Below are 21,736 nucleotides of genomic sequence, written 5' to 3' on the forward strand. Positions count from 1 at the left end.
AAAAAAAAAAAAAAAAAGAATCTGCAACACTGGATGTGAGGGCGATCTGGCTGCGACATCTGTCACCCCATGGATTGCCAGAGTTGATTCGGCTGATCCGGCTGGCTAGGCGGGTGTCCCCTTCCTCCCTCACTTCTCCATGTGCGTCCCTCCCGGAAGCTGCGCTCTCTGTGGAAGAGGACGACCATCCCCGACACAGGAGGGCCGGTCTTCCCTCAAGGGTATACGAGCAGCTGCGCTCCCTGCTAGAACCTCCAGGCAAGCTCTCAGGAATCGGCAACACAGAGAAGGTAAGAAACTTTCCCAAGGACAGTTGACACCTTGGGTTTGCTCTGGGCAGTCTGAGGGGACGCTGTGCCACTCACTCCACTCACTCGCCTCTCGCGGTTACCGGAAGGAAGGCCGTGAGTGTGAGTTATCCAGGTTCTAGGTAGTTTGAACAAAGAATTGAACAAAACACACTAACAAAGGAACGAAACACATGAACAAAGCAGCACAAGCAGGGATTTATTAAAGCGAGAAAGCGCTCCACAGGGTGGGAGTGGGCCGGAGCAAACGGGTTACAAAGTTTTCTGAGTTGCGAGTACTCCTTTCGAGGTCCCTATCGGCTGCCCCTGATCTGGATGAAGGATTTGGTTGGCTAATGAAAGGCTGAGGTGAATTGGCGCCCTATGCAGATGAAGGGAAGGTCCCTGCTTGGCCAGTCCAAGGCACCCTCCCTTTCCGTCTGAGAGGTGGTGGAAGGGGAGGGCTGTAGGGAGAGTAGCCTTTGATCCTTTTTTACTTGGATGTGGGGAAATGGAATTTTCCTTCTGGTTTAGCTTTAGGAAGTGGGTGTTATTCGGCCTTCGATCCCCTGCCCCTAGACCCAGGTGTTTTCCTTTTGATCCAGCTTTGGGAAGTCAGCAGGAATTGGTCTTAGATTTCCTGCCCCCCAGACCTTGGTGTTTTTCCTTGATTCGACTTCAGGAAGTTGGCATGAATTGGCCTCAAGGTTCTTGCCTCCAGACCCTATTCTCCTGCCTCACAAGCACACACAAACTTTACCGACAGCATGTTATATGGCAAGCACCTTTCAAAGCACTTTATGTATTATCTGATTCAGTTCTTAAAACAATCTAAGTAGCAGCTGCTTTTATGAGTCTTCATGTAAAAATGAGGAAATAGAGGCTGAAGATAATAAGTAGTCTTTTGAAGCTCATACCACTTCTCAGTAGCAGAGTGGAGATTCAAACTGTCTCCAGAGCCTTCACTAATAATATTGATTATGGAGAACAGAAACTATATTTTAGTCAGCAGTTAGCGAAGACTGGAATCACTTCCTATGGTGGTCACCACTCAGCCAGCTGAAGTAGTTTCTGTGGAGAGTCTGCTTTGTGCTTAGTGTATACAGTAATCTCAAGGGGGACGTAATTCCTGTCCCATACCTCTCTCCCCTCTGCCACCATTTATGTTCGTGTTCTTTCTGCACTCCAATTTTCCTACTAGTCTATCCAGAATGCATTCTCTTCCTAACATTATGTTGAATGTAGTCTGAATTCAACCACTGTATTGGCCCTCAACATGAGAGTTTGGAAAAAGCAGAGGTTCTTTAGGTGTAGGTGCAGAATAAGAGTGTTAAATCCAGGTAGTTCTGGGTTTGAGTCTCAAATTCTTCTTTCATTAACTGTGGATCTCTGGGAAAATTACTTAATGCTTTTAAGTCTCAATTTCCTCACCTCTTTAAGGTGAATACTTCCACCTGCCTCCTAGAGTTAGGAAGAGAGTTAGGTGCCTGGCACAGAGTGCTTAATAAATGGTAGAACCTTCACTTCTTTGCTTGGTGGAACAATTCTGAAGGCATCACACCTGGCAAGGAAGGTGGTATGATTGATTGAGGGGTAAGTTTGGGGAAAACATGCTTCAATGCAGTCTAGGCTTGGCTTTCTCTTGGGGCTGGCTTGCTTGTGTCTGCTTAAGTGGTCACTACAACAGGGAAAATTTAAGCTCCCTGCTGCTCTTTCTGTGGCTGGCTGAATGCTTGTCCTGCAGGCCTAGATTCTGAAGAAGTAATGGGAAGCCTCCACTTCAGCTTCAGGTCTAAGCTGTGTTCTTTAATGCAGTTTCTTGGGAATAAAAGCCCAAACTTGAATTCATATCCAGCTTCTGAATCGATTTTTAAATTTATTCATAGAATTTGGCACTTCTCTCATGGAGGGGGTAGGATTAGACTGTAAAAGAAAATCCTAACCATTGCTATCATTAGAATGATATTTCTATTACTATTATTTACTTTTAATTTGCACTTACGTTTACTTTAATATTATGTGTGTTTATATAGTATGTATGCAGCACATTTTGCTAGTTTGTGTTTCTTAGGTTGCAAATCCTAGGGGACAGGACAGCATTAGTGAATTTTTGTGTGTTCAGCCCTGAGTAAGGTACAAATGACCAGTGAAGAATTAGTTTTGGGAACAAATTTCTCAGGAATATTGTGTTTGCTTTGGTAATCTATTGGCTAGAACTGTGATTCTTAATGTTCTATAGAATAGTAAGCCGTTTTGTAGAATTTTTTATGCTTTCACAAAAAGATATATGACTGCTTTCTAGTCTTAAATTTCACACACTTACTTTATTGCATCAGTTTCTTTAATTCTGTTTTTTGCAATGACATCTGGAGGAATTGTTCTCCAACCAAAGTTCATGGGCCACACAAAGATGCCTCTTTGAAAGTTGTCCACTGTCATGTAACTAATCCAGGAAGAAAAAACCAAAGTGTTATCTGGGATTATATAAATCTTTATGTACTTTATCAATTTGGTTTCACAACGTAGTCAAATGAATGAAACAAGTGCTTATGATGATTTTAGAGCACCACCTTTTAATAATAGTTCAAGAACATTTACAAGTACAATTTGCTTTAGTAACTAATTGGCTTGATTATTTGTGCTTAACTTATACTTTTATTTTAATACTGTTCTGGCCAGTTTTGAAGAAAAAAAAAGTACAAGGGCAACTTAGAAGCACATACGTGTTTCCCACAGAAATAAGAACTAAACTTGAGGTAAATAAATATTTGTGGGTTCAGCTAAATATAAAGGGGAAAAAACAGATAATGACTATTAGGATTTATTGGTATTTAGAGTTAAGAATTTGTAGTGACCAGATAGATTATTGCATCAGCAGACTCTGATCCCAAGATATCGACCATGCTTTTCCATTTATTTAAGTAAGCTGTATATGTTTTGGATTTTCAAAAAATGCACATATTGGGCATATACTCAGCACTTTCTGCTGCTTGTGTTTACATATGTGCTTAGAAGTATCTTGTGGAATGTGTCAATATTACCTCATATCCTTATCATTGATGACTTCGATTACTGGACAGGCCACTTTCTTTCTACTTAAATACACTCTTTCCAGAAGAGGTTCCAACCAACCAACGTTACATTCCACGTGAGAATCTAAAAATGTCAACACATCACCTAGAGAGCCAAAAACACAAAAATCTTTGAAAATACAGTATACTGAATGTGTGTACTTCATGTTCAAAAGTATTGATGATTGCTCCAGAAATGTAGCTGTAAATGCAGTAATCTTTTTTTTTTTTTTTTTCTGAATTCGTGGTCAGCATAATTTCATTTCATACTGAAATGAGAGGAACTTTGCTCCTAGGAGTCCTGTGGTGCAAACATAATTTAGGTTTGGAAAAAATTGGTAAGCCATTTAGAATGGGTAAAAGAATCTGAAAAGAATACTTGGTATTAAAGGTAGTTGCTGAAGAAGTCCCCTCTAAGAGAGTGTGCCCATTAACGCTGGGGGTGCAGGATTTGGGACTTTGTTTTTAAGAAGCAGAGAGACTGAGATGACAAGTTTGTCCTTAGGAATGATGAAGAGGAAAAATTACTTCACACAATAGGGATGAAAGAAATTAAAGTGGACGAACCGGCAAGGCTAGGAGGTACTGGAAAAGAGTTATAGGAGACGGGAGTAGGGAATGGGAGGTTGCTGATGAATGGGTATGGAGTTTTAGTTTTGCAAGGTAAAAAGAGTCATGTAGACTGCACATCAATGTGAACGTATGTAACACTATGGGCCTGTACACTTAAAAATGGTTAAGATGGTCCATTTTTATATTCTATGTATTTTACACAATTTTTAAAAAGACTTAAGAGGAAGAAAAAGAAAATAAAAGGAAAAGAAACTTGGAGACCAGAAGTAGTATTAAGAACTCTTTTTTTCCCTGTTAGTTGTGTGAAGTAACACTCTTTCCCTCCCCAATGAAACCTCAGTAGCATCTACATTGCTCCAGAGGATCTTATACAAGTGAAGTATGTGTATGTGTGTGTGTGGTGTGATGTGTGTGTGAGAGAGTGTAACAACCTAGGAAATAAGCTCCTGGTCCAGATCCTATGTGTGATCTTTCAGGCCCAACCACAGGTAAAAGAAAGGCTCTACCTAGTGGGGCGCTCATGGGGGAAACCTGCTTTCTCACTCAGACTTGGTGCCCAGCCAGTGTGTTGAAGTCTCTAAAGGGAGTTGTGGTCCAGGACTCAGACCCTCCACTTGGCTGCAGGACTTGCTCTTCTGCCTGTCTGCATTCCTAACCCAGGTGCCTCCATTCAGGCCAAAGCCTCTGCCAGGACCACTTTATTGGAGAGGGAATGGGTCTCGAAGACACTTTGCTCAACTCGGACTCACTCTTCAGTGCTTTCCCACTCCTAGCCTTTCCCTTTCTTACTCTGGATCCCAGGGCCACATAACAGAAGAACCCTTTTGTGCTGCGTTCCTTGGGCAGGCAGTGAGCTGCCCCTCTTGTCTGCTCTGCTCTGCTCTGATCCACTACTCAGCAACATTCCAGGGGGAAAAATGGAACACAGGAGGAGCCAATGCCTTCTCCTCTTCAGCCTCCTGCTGATACTGTTGCAGTAAGGGATTAAGGCTTGACTACTGCTTTCATTTTGGTTTATCATTTTAATTGACTGTGTTGATACCTGGATGATCAGCTCAGCTCTTGACACACCTGTAAGAGCAACCATCATCTAAGTGCTTGTTCTATGCCAGCCTCCGTTCTAAACATTCTTCATGGATGTTTTGTGTCGTCCTTACAACAACCTTGCAGTATAGAACTAATTTTTATTCCCACTTAAGAGACAAGGAAACTAAAGAACAAAGACCTTAGGTAACTTTTCTACAGTTGCACAGTTAACAAACAGCAATGTGATATTAGAAAACAAGTAGCTCATTCCATAGATTACGTTCCTTAAAAATTGCTAGAAGGAGGCAGAGCTTTGGGTATGGGAAGGCTTAGAAAACAAAATGAGGACAGTTATCTAGATGATAGATCATTATCACCGAAATCTGCAAACTACCTCTCAATTAATGGAATTTAGCATCATATTAATTACTTGGTTAACAATGGCATTTTTGCATCAGGGTAAGGTATTGGTGTGGAGTGTTCTTGAGGAGTCTGTTTAGTGAAACCATCTGTGAGAGGCAACTCCCCCACCATGTAGTCTTCTGTTCTTGGAGACAGCAGTTTCATTTCCTGACCAGGCTGGAAGGGTCCTATTTTCAGGGCATTAATGCTTGTTTGACAATGACAGGGTATTGTCCCCTGCATGGTCTGAATGTATGTGTCAATCCAAAATTCATATTTTGAAACCTAACCCTAAGGTGATAGTATTAGGAGGTGGGGCCTTTGTGATAAGATCATGAGGGTGGAGCCTTCTTAAGTAGGATTAGTACCCATATGAAAGAGGCTGGAGAGTGTTTGTGAGCCCCTTTTGCCCTTCCACCATGTAAGGTCACAGCAACAAGGTGCCACCTTTGAAGCAGACAGTGAGCTGTCACTAGACACCGAATCTGCTACTGCCTTGATCTTGGACTTCCCAGCCTCCAAAACTGTGATCAATAAATATATGCTATTTATAAATTATCTAGTGTAAGGCATTTTGTTATAGCAGCCCAAAAGGACTAAGCCATCTCCTAAGGGTGTCCTTTGGGGATGGCACCTTTGGGACAACCCTCTCCCCGGTCATGGGAAGACTCACAGGGTCATGTAGGTATATGAAGCATGGCCTGCTAAAGTCCACTTGGCTAGTGGTATACAATGTGGTAAAAAAAAGATTCCTGGCCGGGCGTGGTGGCTCATGCCTGTAATCTTAGCACTTTGGGAGGCCGAGGTGGTAGGATCATGAGGCTGAGAGATCAAGGCCATCCTGGCCAACATGGTGAAACCCCATCTCTACTAAAAATACAAAAATTAGCTGGGCCTGTGTGTGTGCCTGTAGCCCTAGCTATTCAGGAGGCTGGGGCAGGAAAAGCACTTGAACCCGGGAGGTGGAGGTTGCAGTGAGCAGAGATCGAGGCACTGCACTCCAGCCTGGTGACACAGCGAGACTCCGTCTCAAAAACAAAAAACAAAAAACACAAAAACAAAAACAAAAAATAAGATTTCTACTTGTGGTCCATTCAGACCTAGAGTTTAAAGAGCAGTGTTTACTATACCACCTGTCCCTATCCCCATAGCAACCTTATGAAGTCAAAGGGGCCTGGATTATCTTTCTCAGTCCCCAGTGGCAGCAGGATGGGTTCCCAAACCCACATTCACTTCCCACCTGGCCCAGATCCCTATGAAAATTCTCATTCATTTGCTGCCAGGACCTAAGGGAAGCAGCATCTGCTCAAAACATAGTCTGGAATTTTATATTGTTTTATTTTGGGGAAGAGGAGAATCCTCCCATGCATGCATGCTATTGCTCTACTTTCAGACATTTTGTTTTAAAATAAGATCTTAGGACTATGTTAGGTGAGAAAACAGGGAGCTTTCTGTGTAGCTGACTCTTGGTGGGATTTCTGATTGGTGTGATTATTGTCTATGGACATTGTACACACTGTTCCTGATTTGGAGAGGCTGAGAAGCACAGTGAAATAAGCATAGCATTAAAGTTACATACAATAGCCTTCAATACGAGCTCTGCTTTTCCTAGCCAGTTTAGATAAGTTACTTAACCTTTTTGAGCTTTGCCCTGTAAAGATATTTCTAAGATCTACCTCATACCTAAATTCTTTAAAAATGGCTAGTATAATTTACTGTCAGAATAATCAACCCAATCACTTAAAATTTTTAAATTGACACATAATAATTATATATATTTATGGGGTACATAGTGATATTTGATACATAAAATGTGTAGTGATCAAATCAGGGTAATTAGCATATCAATCACCTCAAACATTTATCATTTATGTGTATTGGGAGCATTCAAAATCCTCTCTGATAGCTGCTTGAAAACATATAATAAACTATTGTTAACTATAGTGACCCTATAGTGCTATAGAGCACTAGATTTGGAAAGGGTAGGGGAGAGGGGATATAGGGAGAGGTTGGCTAAAGAATATAAAATTTTAGTCCAATCTTGATTGCTACCTGGTAGAATTTTCTGTTTCTAAGGATAGGTCACAATAATACTGGATTGTTTACAGATGGGTTTCATTTGTAACTTAAAAATTTGGAGGGTGGGGGGCAACATAAAACTGTTCAATGTGCCAAACAATTTTGGGTCCTTGTTGAGCATGGACCCCCACTTATATCCAGTGTACCAACCTAGAATATTGCTGCAGAACCAGTTAATGCTGGATGTTTATGTCAAGGGTTCCTCGAGGGATGTTGGCTTGGCATGCCATTTAATTTTACATAATGCCTCCTAAGTAACGCTAAGGAAATAATTTTTACCTGCAGCAGATACAAGTTATAAAAGTTTGCAGAAAGATGTCTACTGTTGCTTTTTAGGAGACCTTGGAGTTTGCTAGGAGTTAGGTGTCACCTGTCCAGTTACTTAAAGTTAGCCAAGTGATTATTTAGAATGCTCATAGAAATGTCAGGAATTTTGCTAAACGCCATGTCATGAAGGAAATGAAAACCTAATATTTACTCTGACTCTCTACTGCCTGACTGTAACTCCTCTTGGCAGGGCAGTAAATCACTTGGTCTGTTCCATACTAGGAAGGAATGTGGGTGATCTACGTGTTCCCTGATATTTCATTTACTGCATCTTTTTAATTCTGTTGGCTTCATAGAGTGAGCAATTCTTAGAGATCCATTGCCCCTGCCCTACCTGTCAAATTTTGAAATCCTACTTGGGCCTCTCAACCTCCTCATTCACAGCAAGCAACTGATTGGACCTAATCTTTTTGCCTGAAATAGATTCAGATGAAGAACTAACATGCCCTGGAAACGGAATGCATAGTAGACATCGCTAACGGTAAGGCAGATCAGTGCTTGGCCCCTTATTATTTTGCAGATGATTGCAGACTTTCAGAGAGCCTCCTGCAGACCTTCAGAGAGCCTCATAATACCATGGGACCAAAATAGGCCATCTGACTTCCATTTTTGCATGTCTTTGGATCTCTGGATCTCACCCTTGCCTGTTAATTCCCGTTTGAGTCCTAAAGGGCAAATCTGTAGGGAACAGTTGCGCCAAGGCCTGTCAGGTTCTGGACTCAGATTCTTATCTTTAAACTCTTTGTTTGGTGAGGCATCCTAGAGAAAATTTTTGTCTGCTGTCTTTGCTGACCTCTAATTTACAGGAACTCTTCAGGAGGCCCTTAGTCTCTTACTTATCTCTACTCTTGAGAGCTGTGGCACACCCAGGGGAGTTTGAGAGGACCCACCCCGCCTGCCATCTCTGCTCAATGCCAGTCTCTGAATTACATTCTCTGCTAAAACTGATCCTGCATGGCCTTGAATTCCCCACAGGGGACAGGTGTACTTCCTGGCATTGGATGCATCCCTGGGCAAGGATACATCGAGACACACCTTTCTTCTTTCCAAACTCTCAAGTACCTAAGCTCCACTAATGCTGCTCAAAGTGTAGGTCACAGACCCTGCTGTCTACAGGGAGATAGCAATAGAAATTGAGAACAAATATTTTGAAACTTTATAGCAATTTGCCAAATTTATAAATTTTTATATATATATATATATTTTTTTTTTGAGACAATGTTTTGCTCTTGTTGCCCAGGCTAGAGTGCAGTGGTGTGATATCACCTCACTGCAACCTCCGCCTCCCAGGTTCAAGAGATTCTCTGCCTTAGCCTCCTGAGTAGCTGGGATTACAGGCACCCACCACCACTCCTGGCTAATTTTTTGTATTTTTAGTAGAGACAGGGTTTTGCCATGTTGGGTAGGCTGGTCTCGAACTCCTGACTTCAGGTGATCTGCCTGCCTCAGCCTCCCAAAGTGCTGGGATTACTGGCGTGAGCCACTGCACCCAGCCATATATAATTTATATATAATAAAAATGGATTTGTGTTTTATATATCTACTTTCCTTTTTGAGTAATTAATATTTGTTATAATTTACAAAGGGGTAGGTCAATAAAAAAATGGAAATTAGGGGAAAAAAGTCCTTTTTAGATAGTTTGGGAAGCATCACTCTACTAGGCAGTGGCATGCAATTAAGATACACCTAGCTGGGGTTTTTCAAACTGAGAGCTGTAGATCCTCTTAGTGAATCAATCACTAAATCAATTTATTGAGATTGGCCAGGATCTAAAAAGTAAATAACATAGAAAAGAAGATATTAGAATCTATTCCACATGTTATTTGATAAAATGTCTACTGTAGTTATATGTGTGATTACACATGTAGTGAATTGTGATGAAAAATTTATTTCTACACAAGTCATCATCAAAATGGTTTGAAAGTTACTGAGCTAATATTCTCAAGGGTGTTAATGAATCTGAATTTACATTCAGATTTGCTAAATTCAAAGAAATTACTTTATGAATGTAACTGCAAACACTTCAGCAAGCAGTTGCAACTGCTTTAATCAAGCTCATAACACCCCTTCTAAGATACGCCACCCATGTCGTCTAATAGTTTGGACTGTGTCGGAGGCCATTACTAGCATACTCTGTGCTCCATGCAGGCAGAGAGAATATTTTTAAATAAGTAATCCATATTTGGTTCTGTATTCTACTTTCTGCACGTGAATATCTAATTTTCATCTCAAATTTATATGGACAAAATCAAAACTCAACTGCAATTCCAAACCTGCTCCTCCAATTTTGAGCCTACCACCCACCAAGCTGTTCAGATACCAGTCCTAGGGTTTGTTTCTGATTGCTGTCATTCTCTTCACATCCTATCTGATGGCAAGTCCTATACGTTCCATGTGCACAATCTATGATGAAGCTGACCATTTCTCCCATTTACCCTGGCACCTCCCTGGTACTTGGACAACTAAAATAGCCTCCTAACTGGCCTCCCTGCTTCGTTTTTTCATCTTCCTAATATCCATTATCTACACAGTGGCCAAAATGAACTTTCAAAATGTACATCAGACAGTTTTGTTCCCATTTAACATTCTTCACTGGCTTCACCTTATACTGAGAATAATGCCTACAATCTTTAAGTGATGCACAAAACTTTAGAAAAACTTGCTTTTTTCTTTCCCCCCAAATGAATCTTTTATGACTCTCCCCATGGTCAGCACCCATGAGTCAAAATGAACTTATTTCTTTACCTTGAATATGCCAAGCTCATTTCTTCATTAGGACATTTGTACTTCTTGTTCCATTTGCTTGGGAATAGTCTTCACCCAGACCTCAGCTCAAAAGTTACCTACTTAGACTAGTTCTTGAGTATCCTATTTGTACATCATTTATAGATAATTATTTTCCAAAGGAAATTAAGCATGGAATGCCATTAGATTTTTCTGAATGCAGTCTCTCATCGAGAATCTTAACTGTCACTGCAATGCCAATTTTGGTGTGATGTATTTGTTGTTCACTTAAAATTTCCTCTACAAAGAGAAGACATTTGTTAGCAAACCAATGAAATGAGAAGAGCTTCAAATATGGGGTCCAGTTATGAGAAAATTAAACTCACATAAGCAGATAATTTCCCATCAGAACATGCTTGAATTTAAGCTGGTGAAGAACTGTAAAAGCAGGGCGTACAGGACCGGAGTAGTGACTAAGTGTCTAGAGGCCTCAAGGTGTAGTAGGTAAGAGGATGGCCTCTGGAGTCAGGGCATTCAGGTGCCAGCTTTGGATTTACCACTGACTAGATGGGTGAGCTTGCATAAGGCACAGCCTCACTGCACCTCTATATTCTCATATGTAGAATGAGGATGTGATTGTACCCATCTCATAGAGTTATTGTGAGGATTCAATCAGTTAATATATGAAGTATTCAGAATGGCACCTAGCATATAAGTCAGCTAGTATCACAGGGCACAGATCCTTCCTTAGAAACTTATGAGCATGAACCAAAATGTTTGATGTTGTTTGTAGAATACTCATAAAATAGACTCACTTCTCATTCACTCACCAACACCTGCACACTAAAAAAAGGAGGGGAAAAGAAGGCATATGGCCTCTGGGGAAGGCAGAAAAAACCTAGGAAGAACAGACATGGGTCAGAGAAGAGAGGGGTGAGGATTGTAGAATTAAAACTTTATGAAATCTTGAAATACTGATTGGTCAGGTCAAAAAGGCGCAGGCTTGAAGAAGCTCCTAGTGACCAAATTTGGGACAATTTGAACACCAACAAGAATAATGGTGATATAATACACATTTAACTTCTAAGCCATAAATCCATATTGGTGAGGGGATGAGAGGGAGGGGAGAGGGAGGTTGAGGGGGAAGGGAGGAAGAGTTAGAAAACAGGCGAGGGAGAGATAGAGATTTTTTTCCTTACACATGAGTGCCAGCTAAATAAAAAAGAATGAATTATAGAAAAGCAACTTTTCAGTCCTCAATGTAATAATTGATTTAAGCAAGGATCATCAATGGATACTAAAAACCATTGGGTAAAACATTGTAAGAAAAACAGAATATTCTCATGGGTTAATGTATCATTCCACAAATTACTTCTTACTCCCAAAGTAAAGATCTAGCTGTCAACATCTTAACTAACTTCTCAAAGTTAGTATCAACAATACTGGTGATATTATGTTATATTATATGCCTCTTGATGAGATGTATACCGTTTCTATCACCTATGTAGTAGCATTCTATATAATATTTTCACTCCAAAAACATTTATCCTGCAGGTAACAAGAGGAAATCGAAAATTTCAGAACATGGTCAGTTGTACCAAACAAATGGCATGAACTTAAAATACACACACACACACACACACACACACACACACACACACAAATGTTTAAGCAAAGTGTGAGGAGTTGAGTATTCTAGACTAAGAAGACCAAACTATCAAATGCAGGGTATGAAACTTAATTAGTTTCTGAATTTAAAAAAAAACGTTTTGCGGCCTGTAATCCCAGCATTTTGGGAGGCTGAGGCAGGCAGATCACGATGTCAAGAGATCAAGACCATCCTGGCTAATGTGGTGAAACCCCATCTCCATTAAAAATACAAAAAATTAGCCAGGCATGGTGGCGGGTGCCTGTAGTCCCAGCTACTCGGGATGCTGAGGCAGGAGAATGGCCTGAACCTGGGAGGCGGAGCTTGCAGTGAGCTGAGATGGCGCCACTGCACTCCAGCCTGCACTCCAGCCTGGGCGTCAGAGCGAGACTCCGTCAAAAAAACAAAAAAACAAAAAAAATCCAAAACCAAAAAAATTTTGGGAACAATGACAAAACTTGAAAACAGCATATAGTAGGTATTATATTTAGTTATGAAAGCTGTGCTTATTTAAGAGAATGCTCCTGTTCTTCAGAGACGCCTACTGAGGTCCTTAGGGGTGCAGTATGATGATGTCTGTAACTTCTTTTTCAAAGGTTCAGGAAAAAAGTATCTACAATAGGTGTCTATGTGTGTTTATGATAGAGCACATATTATAAAAACTTTAAAACTGATGGAACTAAGTGATGCATATATAGGCATCATTGTGCTAGTCTTTCACATTTTCTGTATGTTTGAGAAACATTTTAAATTAAAACAAAATGTAACACACAAAAAAATGAGTAGCTTCTTACCTGTTGCATTCTGTGCTCCTGCCAGCCTGGCCCTTATTAAGCCGTGTCTCTCTTTGAGATGAAGAATCCGAACTTTTGGAAACTGGGACATGTATTTATCCAAATTATCTTTTAGGTAGTCTACATCAGAGTAAAGATAAACCAGGAACACTTGAATTAGCTAAGTCTAGATAGTATCAGAAGTGCCTTCCCGAAGTCAAATGCCAAAAACTATGACATTACCATCATCACTGAATTTTATTCCTTGGGTCATAATTTTATTTTCTGATGTCATTTTCTTGGAAGGATTCTGTCTCATTTCAATATTCAAAGCTGTCTGATTTTTCAAACCCCAAATCTTTGTTTTCAGTGTTGCAAGGTGATACAGTGGAGGGCACACCTTTCTGAGTATTTGTCAAGGTAGGGGAATATTTGCCTTAAAATAAATGCAGCTCAGGCTTCTGCACAATTCTGCTTCTACTCTCAACCCCACCTCTTGCAAAAGCCCTTTCCATGACCCAAGGAAGAGGCTAAACAATGTGTGCAAATAAGACCCTTTCATTTCCTACTCTGACATCCCCTTCCATTACACCTTTTCTCTCTTATTAGATGGCTATGGAGGGATCCAGCTAAAGGAACAGTTTTCTGGGGGCTTTATGAGCCATGTTGATGTGACTTATAGTCACTTCTGTGTGTAATTAAGCTATTGACAGCTATCCTAGGTCGGAATGGCTTCCAGAAAATTTTCTAAGAAAGTTTTTCTTAGGACCCTGAAAACTGAATAAGCTTCAGGTCCCACAGAATCTGGACCTACCCCTCAGGAAGGGACTCTTATCTACTTTCTAATTGGGTGCTATTTTTGTTTATGCTTTCAAGGCCACGTTTTATGTTTTCAGCCAGTTTTTCTCTGTCATCCCACAGTTTCTTGAGCTCAATGTGATTATGGTAGAAACTCTGAAGCTAAAGAAACTTCCCATGTTGCTGTGGTCACAGCTCAAGGCTAAGACTTAGCTTAAGGCTAAGTATATTAGCATTGCCAAGTCTTTGCTATTTTCTAAACTTTTCTGAAAAATGGGTTCCATTTTGGGAATTTGTAATGTGGCTGTCAGACCACCTACATACACAAGTTATTTGACAACCTAAAGAGTGAGATTCTTCACTGTAATAAACAAAAATGAATGTAAAGGCTATGGTGGATTCTTCTTTTGAACTTTATTGGAATCACCTCATCTCTCTTGTCCTATTGGCAATTTGTCTTCTTAACACTTAACTGAACACATCATATGCCTTGCTCTCAAGGAAGAAGCCATAAGACCTCAATTTCTTTGCCTTCCATAAAGTCCAACTGTAACTCTAGTTATTACCAGTAGGCAAGGCCTCCCTTTAATTGTGATTCCATTAAAAGGGATTTATGCAATTGTAGAGGACATCTAAACTCCAGTACTTCAAAGTACCCATCTCCAAGGAGCCATAGTTAGAAGATCATTCCAACATGGTAGGAGAGTTACAACTGAGACAACTAACTGAATAGAGCTCCAGATGACTTTTAATGTCCACAGATGCTTAGACTTCTGTCTCTGAGGCTCCACGTAAAACAATGCATTTGTACAATGTTTATGCTTCATCAAATTATCTTGTAATTTTGCCATCCAAACTGCTACCAAACTTTGCTTCCACCAAACTTTGAAATTTCAAGAGATAGCCCGAGTGGTTTTCTTACCTTTGGTGCTGAAGTCATCTACCAGCAGAATCTCCTTGATGAGGTATGGAGGAGAGCGATTGAGGACACTGTGAACAGATCTCAGGAGAGTGGACCACACTTCATCCACAAAGCACATGATGACACTGGTGGTTGGGAGGTTATTGTGAACTAGCTGCTCTGTACATCTGGGCCGGAATATAAGCAGAGCACAAGAGATGTGCTAAGGAGATCCACAAGATAGTTTTAAAAGTCACAGAGTGTGATGGTGTGCATATACACACACAGTCTGTCATCGATCTGTCTGGTCTATCAATCATCTATTTATATATACCAATGATGATTTTATTATTTATCATGTACCTTTTCTTGAGGAGGGGTACATGCAAAATAAAAAAGCAGAAGGATTACCTGTAACAGTGGTTGTTGTAAAAGGACAAGAGATGCAAGACATGAGAATGTTCCATGGAGACATCACACTGCGGTGGAAAGGACATGGGCTTTACAGATAGTTAGACTCTATTTTAAATCTCATGGCCAATATTTCTCAGGTCTTTAACCGTTAATGCCTTCTTTAACTTCTCTGTGCCTCAATTTCCTCGTCTGTAGAATGAGGTAATAAATGGTTCTTATTCAATAGAGTTTTGTAGCCTAGTGATAATGTACATACAAAGCCTAGCAGGGTTCCTGGCATAGGAATTTGTGAAATGGTAGTTACTGCTATCATTACTAGTTTATATGTTAGACGATAGCATTCTGACTTATTTAATGTTCCCAAGTAGTTTATGATTGCCTTTCCAACTGGTCATCTGCCAAGTGCCATGGCATCTAGTCTTTTCTCCCATTCTGCTTGTGTATGTACTTATGGCATAATATATATGTGCTAAATAATTAAACTCTTTTCAGCTTCCCTATCTGGGGCTCCCTTGCTGATACTCTGCTACAGAATAGCCACAGTTGAAAAACCATTTTGCTGGCATAGGAATGCAATCCAGGCTACAGTGGGAGTTAGTATTCACGCGGGTTGCAACTGGCCTGGGTTTTTTCCCATGCCCTGCGGAATACACTGCCTCACTGCTGGCATTCTTTCACCCCCTGCCTGTGCCACTCTTCATAGGCAGTGTCTAGTGGAACCTCACAAAATGTATTTGCCATCTTACTAACACAGCTACTGTCAGTAATGTGATCATTAATGATGATGATCATAAACATTATAAGCATTCCATATTATTTCAATGTCGACCTCAAATTACCAGCATCTCTTTCTCTTTCTATTGGTGAATAATCAAAATCATGGAAAGACTAGTCCATGATTCTACTGTTAGTAAATGGCAGAGCGGGGATATGAACACTGATCCAGTCTGGCTCCAAAAGTAACCATTGAGGAAGCCTTAGATCCACAAGAATAGAAGCAGCTGGCTGTAGATGTAGCATTTTGTGAGAGCTGGCACTTCTGCCAAATAACATGGTTACACTTTACTTATTCCATAAATAAAAATAGGTAAGAGCAAAAACCATAGTAAAGCAAATCACATTTGCATGGCACTCTAGTGTTGCCAGAGTGCTATTCTGTACATAATTGAATTCGGTCTTCATGACAACTGCTTGAGATACATATTATTATACACTTCTTCAAATAGAGCAAACTAAATCTTGGGAAGTTAAATGACTTACGCACATCATCCACCTAGAAAGGATATATAAGGAAATGTGAACAAATAATGTTTTCACTTTACTGCTGGTTTTTCTGTAGGAGAATGGGTTTTGGAAATAGATATGTGCTCAAATATCAGTTTTTCTAATTACGGATTTGGAACAGCTTTACTACTTCTTTGAACCTCAATTTGCCAACTACAAAGCTGAAATTAAACATGTACCTGTAAGATTACATATAAATATTATGTAAAGCTCATCTAATATATATCTGACACATAGAGAGTACTTAAGAAATGGTAGACAAATCCAGCTATGCTTCATAATATCAATGGTTTCCTAAATGGTTGTTTATTATAACAATTGACAAAGCCTTAGAAAAATATAAATATCCAATCCTCAGCACCAGAAAATCAATGTACAAGGTTTGCAGAGGGCCCAAGAATCCATGTCTTAAAATACAAACAAATAAAACAAAATGCAAAGAAACCAACCAACCAACAAACAAAAGAACGACTCACAAATCATTGATTGGTGAGTTTAAGAACTTGAGCTCGCCAGGGGCGGTGGCTCAAGCCTGTAATCCCAGCACTTTGGGAGGCCGAGACGGGCGGATCACGAGGTCAGGAAATTGAGACCATCCTGGCTAACACGGTGAAACCCCGTCTCTACTAAAAAATACAAAAAACTAGCCAGGCGAGGTGGCGGGCGCCTGTAGTCCCAGCTACTCGGGAGGCTGAGGCAGGAGAATGGCGTAAACCCGGGAGGCGGAGCTTGCAGTGAGCAGAGATCCGGCCACTGCACTCCAGCCTGGGCGACAGAGCGAGACTCTGTCCCAAAAAAAAAAAAACAAAAAAAAACAAAAAAAAACTTGAGCTCAAAATAAAGTTAATTTATTCTTATTATTTGAGGCTAATATTAAAAAAAATAAATTGAGGGCTGATAGAAGCATGTCCTAAATGTTCAAGTGACATAGAATTAAAATAACACATTTTGATTCAGTATCTTGATGTAGTGATCAGGTATCTAATGCTAACTTAAAATAGCAGACTGTCTAAACTAATACTAGTCTACACAAAGGATCCATGCATTGGCATTTCTGAATAATATGAGAAGATATTCCTCTCTTAAGAGCTTTATCAGTTTACTTTGGTTACCATAACAAATTACTGAAAATTCTGCTTAACAGTTCCTTCCTGAATGTATCTATTTTCTCTCACATTTTTACTCTGAACAGAAAGAAGGTAACAGTCCGCATCCTCAACATTTTGCTTGGTACTCTCCTCAGCTAAATATCCGAGTTAATCATTGGCAAGTTCTGCTAATTTTCACATGACTATAGGACACAATTAAGCCAAGCGCACTGCCACTATGTAACACGGATCATTTTTCCTCCATTTCTCAATCATGTGCTCTGTATTTCCTTCTAAGCCTGTACCAGAAGTACTTACAATGCTCATATTTTTGCCAACATTCTGCTCAAGATAGCATACATATTTTCAAAGATGACTGATAGAAGCTTGCTTTCTATTTTTTTCTGAAACAGAGTCTTGCTCTGTTGCCCAGGCGGGAGTGCAATGGCACAATCTTGATAGAAGCTTTCTCTACTGTGCCGCTCACTTCCTTCTGAACCCTCACCAACAGCATACTTGATATCCATATTTCTACCACCAGTGACTTCAGGGCATTCTAGGTTTTTTCTGTGATGCTTCACAGAATTCTTCCAGCCTCTACCTATTACCTAATTCCTTGGTGTATTAGGCCATTTTTGTGTTGCTCTAAAGAAATCCACCTGGCCAGGTACCTGTAATCCCAGCAATTTGGGAGGCCGAGGCAGGCAGATCACTTGAGGTCAGGAGTTCGAGACCAGCGTGGCCAACATGGTGAAATCCAGTATCTACTAAAAATACAAATATTAGCCGGGCATGGTAGCAGGTGCCTGTAATCCCAGCTATTTGGGAGGCTGAGGCAGGGAGAATTATTTGAACGTTGGAGGTGGAGGTTGTAGTGTGTAGTGAGCTGAGATCACACCACTGCACTCTAGCCTGGGTGACAGAGTGAGACTCCATCTATAAAAAAAAAAAAAGAAATACTTGAGACTAGCTAATTTACAAAGAAAAGAGGTTTAATTGGCTCACGGTTCTGCAGGCTGTACAGGAAGCATGGCTCTGGCATGTGCTCAGCTCCCAGTGATGCCTCAGGGAGCTTTTACCCATGGCAGAAGACAAAGCGGGAGTAGGCATGTCACATGACAGAGCAAGCAAGAGACAGCAAGGTGAGGTCTCCCACCCTTTTAAACAACCAAATCTTGTGTGAACTGAAGGAGAACTCACATATCACCAAGGGGATGGCACTAAGTCATTCATTACAGATCTGCCTCTGTGATCCAATACCTCCCACCAAGTCTCACCTCCAACACTGGAGGTCACATTTCAACATGAGATTTGAAGGGGACAAACATCCAAACCATATAACTTGGACATTCCTTGGATGATATTCTGTATTTTGGGGTATTTGTTATAGCAGCACCTCACTCCTTGATACCAAATTTATATTAGTTTCTTCTGACTACCATGACAAATTACCACAAACTTGGTAACATATTCTGTCACATTTCTGGGGGCCAGAATTCTAAAACCAAGATGTCAATAGGGCCTCACTCCCTCCACAAGCTGTAGGGGAGATTTAGTTCCTTGCCTCTTTCAGTTTCTGCTGGCAATCCTTGACTTGCTACATCACTCAAATCTCTCTCTCTGTCTTCACATCACTTTCTCCTCTGTCTCTCTCTGGGTGAAACCTCTGCCTGGCCCTCTTTTTTATAAAAGTATTTATACATGTGATTTAGGGCATTTGGGGCCTATCTGGATAATTCAGGGTAAATGTCTCCTCTCAAGATCCTTCATCACATCTCTTGCTTCAGAAGGTAATATTTACTCTTTTTCCAGGTGAGGTAACAATCACAGGTTCTGACAATTAGGAAGTAAATATAGTTTTGGAGAACCATGTCTTTTAGCCTGACACAAGGGCTTATTGAGTTAAGGCAAGAAATAGGCTGGGTGAGGTAGCTCATGCCTGTAATCCCAGCACTTTGGGAGGCCAAGGCAGGTGGATCACTTGAGGTCAGGAGTTCGAGACCAGCCCAACCAACATGGAGAAACCCCATCTGTACTAAAAAATACAAAAAATTGAGGTCTGCTCCAAGATGGCCAAGTAGGAAGAGCTCTGGTCTGCAGCTCCCAGAGTGATTGACACAGAAGACGGGTGATTTCTGCATTTCCAACTGAGGTACCTGGTTCATCTCACTGGGGCTGGTTGGACAGTGGGTGCAGCCCACGGAGGGTGAGCTGAAGCAGGGTGGAGCATTGCCTCACCCGGGAAGCCAAGGAGTCTGGGGATTTCCCTTTCTTAGCCAAGGGAAGCTGTGACAGATTGTACCTGAAAAAATGGGACACTTCCGCCCAAATACTGTGCTTTCCCCACTGTCTTAGCAACCGGCAGACCAGGAGATTCTCTCCTGTGTCTGGCTCGGTGGGTCCCACACCCACAGAGCCTTGCTCACTGCTAGTGCAGCAGTATGAGATCAAACTGGGAGGCAGCAGCCTAGCTAGGGGAGGGACGTCCACCATTGCTGAGGCTTGCATAGGTAAACAAAGCAGTCGGGAAGCTCAAACTGGGCGGAGCCCACTGCAGCTCAGCAAGGCCTACTGCCTCTGTGGACTCCACCTTTGTGAGCAGGGCATAGGTGAACAAAAGGCAGCAGACAACTTCTGCAGACTTAAACGTCCCTATCTGACAGCTCTGAAAAGAGCAGTGATTCTCCCAGCACAACATTTGAGCTCTGAAAATGGACAGACTGCCTCCTCAAGTGGGTCCCTGATCCCTGTATAGCCTAACTGGGAGACACCTCATATAGGTGGGTGTCCCTCTGGGATGAAACTTCCAGCGGAAGGACCAAGCAGCAATATTTGCTGTTCTGTAGCCTCCACTGGTGATACCCAGTCAAACAGGGTCTGGAGTGGACCTCCAGCAAACTCCAGCAGATCTGCAGCTGAGGGACCTGACTGTTAGAAGGAAAACTAACAAACAGAAAGGAATACCATCAACATCAACAAAAAGGACATCTACACTAAAACCCCATCTGTAGGTCATCAACATCAAAGACCAAAGGTAGATAAAACCACAAAGATGGGGAGAAACCAGGGCAGAAAAGCTGAAAACTCTAAAAATCAGAGTGCCTCTTCTCCAAAGGATTGCAGCTCCTTGCCAGCAATGGAACAAAGCTGGATGGAGAATGACTTGGACAAGTTGATAGAAGTAGGCTTCAGAAGGTCAGTAATAACAAACTTCACTGAGCTAAAGGAGCATGTTCAAACCCATCACAAGGAAGTAAAAACGTTGAAGAAAGGCTAGATGAATGGCTAACTAGAACAGTGTAGAGAAGACATTAAATGACCTGATGGAGCTGAAAACCTGATGGGCAAGAGAACTTTGTGATGCATGCACAAGCTTCAATAGCCGATTCAATCAAGTGGAAGAAAGAGTATCAGTGATTGAATATCAAATGAATGAAATGAAGTGAGAAGAGAAGTTTAGAGAAAAAAGAGTAAAAAGAAATGAACAAATCCTACAAGAAATATGGGACTATGTGAAAAGACCAAATCTACATCTGACTGGTGTACCTGAAAGTGATGGGGAGAATGGAACCAAGTTGGAAAACACCCTTCAAGATATTATCCAGGAGAACGTCCCCAACCTAGCAAGGCAGGCCAACATTCAAATTCAGGAAATACAGAGAACACCACAAAGATACTCCTTGAGAAGAGCAACCCCAAGATAAATAATTGTCAGATTCACCAAGGTTGAAGTGAAGGAAAAATGTTAAGGGCAGCCAGAGAGAAAGGTCGTGTTACCTACAAAGGGAAACTCATAGGACTAACAGCAGATTTTTTGGCAGAAACTCTACAAGCCAGAAGAGAGTGGGGTCCAATATTCAACATTCTGAAAGAAAAGAATTTTCAACCCAGAATTTCATATCCAGGCAAACTAAGCTTCATGAGTGAAGGAGAAATGAAATCCTTTACAGACAAGCAAATGTGAGAGATTTTGTCAACATCAGGCCTGCCTTACAAGAGCTCTTGAAGGAAGCAATCAACATGGAAAGAAACAACCCATACCAGCCACTGCAAAAACAGGCCAAATTGTAAAGACCATTGATGCTATGAAGAAACTGCATCAATTAATGGGCAAAATAACCAGCTAACATCATGACAGGATCAAATTCAAACATAACAATATTAACCTTAAGTGTAAATGGGCTAAATGCCCCAGTGAAAATACACAGACTGGCAAATTGGATAGAGTCAATACCCATCAGTGTGCTGTATTCAGGAGACCCATCTCATGTGCAGAGACACACATAGGCTCAAAATAAAGGGATAGAGGAAGATCTACCAAGCAAATGGAAAGCAAAAAAA

At 41.0% G+C, this 21,736-nt stretch overlaps 1 protein-coding gene across 1 annotated transcript in view; it reads right to left on the reverse strand.

Annotated features, from left to right (window-relative positions):
• Positions 1 to 21,736, reverse strand: part of GALNT5 (polypeptide N-acetylgalactosaminyltransferase 5) — a 54,661-nt gene that overhangs the window by 13,283 nt on the left and 19,642 nt on the right. The window contains exons 2-5 of the mRNA XM_011991901.1: positions 14,631 to 14,797; positions 12,932 to 13,051; positions 3,329 to 3,464; positions 2,611 to 2,730 (exon numbers count right to left, since the gene is read on the reverse strand). Coding sequence (XP_011847291.1) covers positions 2,611 to 2,730; positions 3,329 to 3,464; positions 12,932 to 13,051; positions 14,631 to 14,797 — 543 coding nt within the window. The remainder of the gene's footprint in view (positions 1 to 2,610; positions 2,731 to 3,328; positions 3,465 to 12,931; positions 13,052 to 14,630; positions 14,798 to 21,736) is intronic.

This window comes from Mandrillus leucophaeus, unplaced genomic scaffold (genome assembly GCF_000951045.1).
Source record: "Mandrillus leucophaeus isolate KB7577 unplaced genomic scaffold, Mleu.le_1.0 Scaffold110, whole genome shotgun sequence".
NCBI lineage: Eukaryota > Metazoa > Chordata > Mammalia > Primates > Cercopithecidae > Mandrillus > Mandrillus leucophaeus.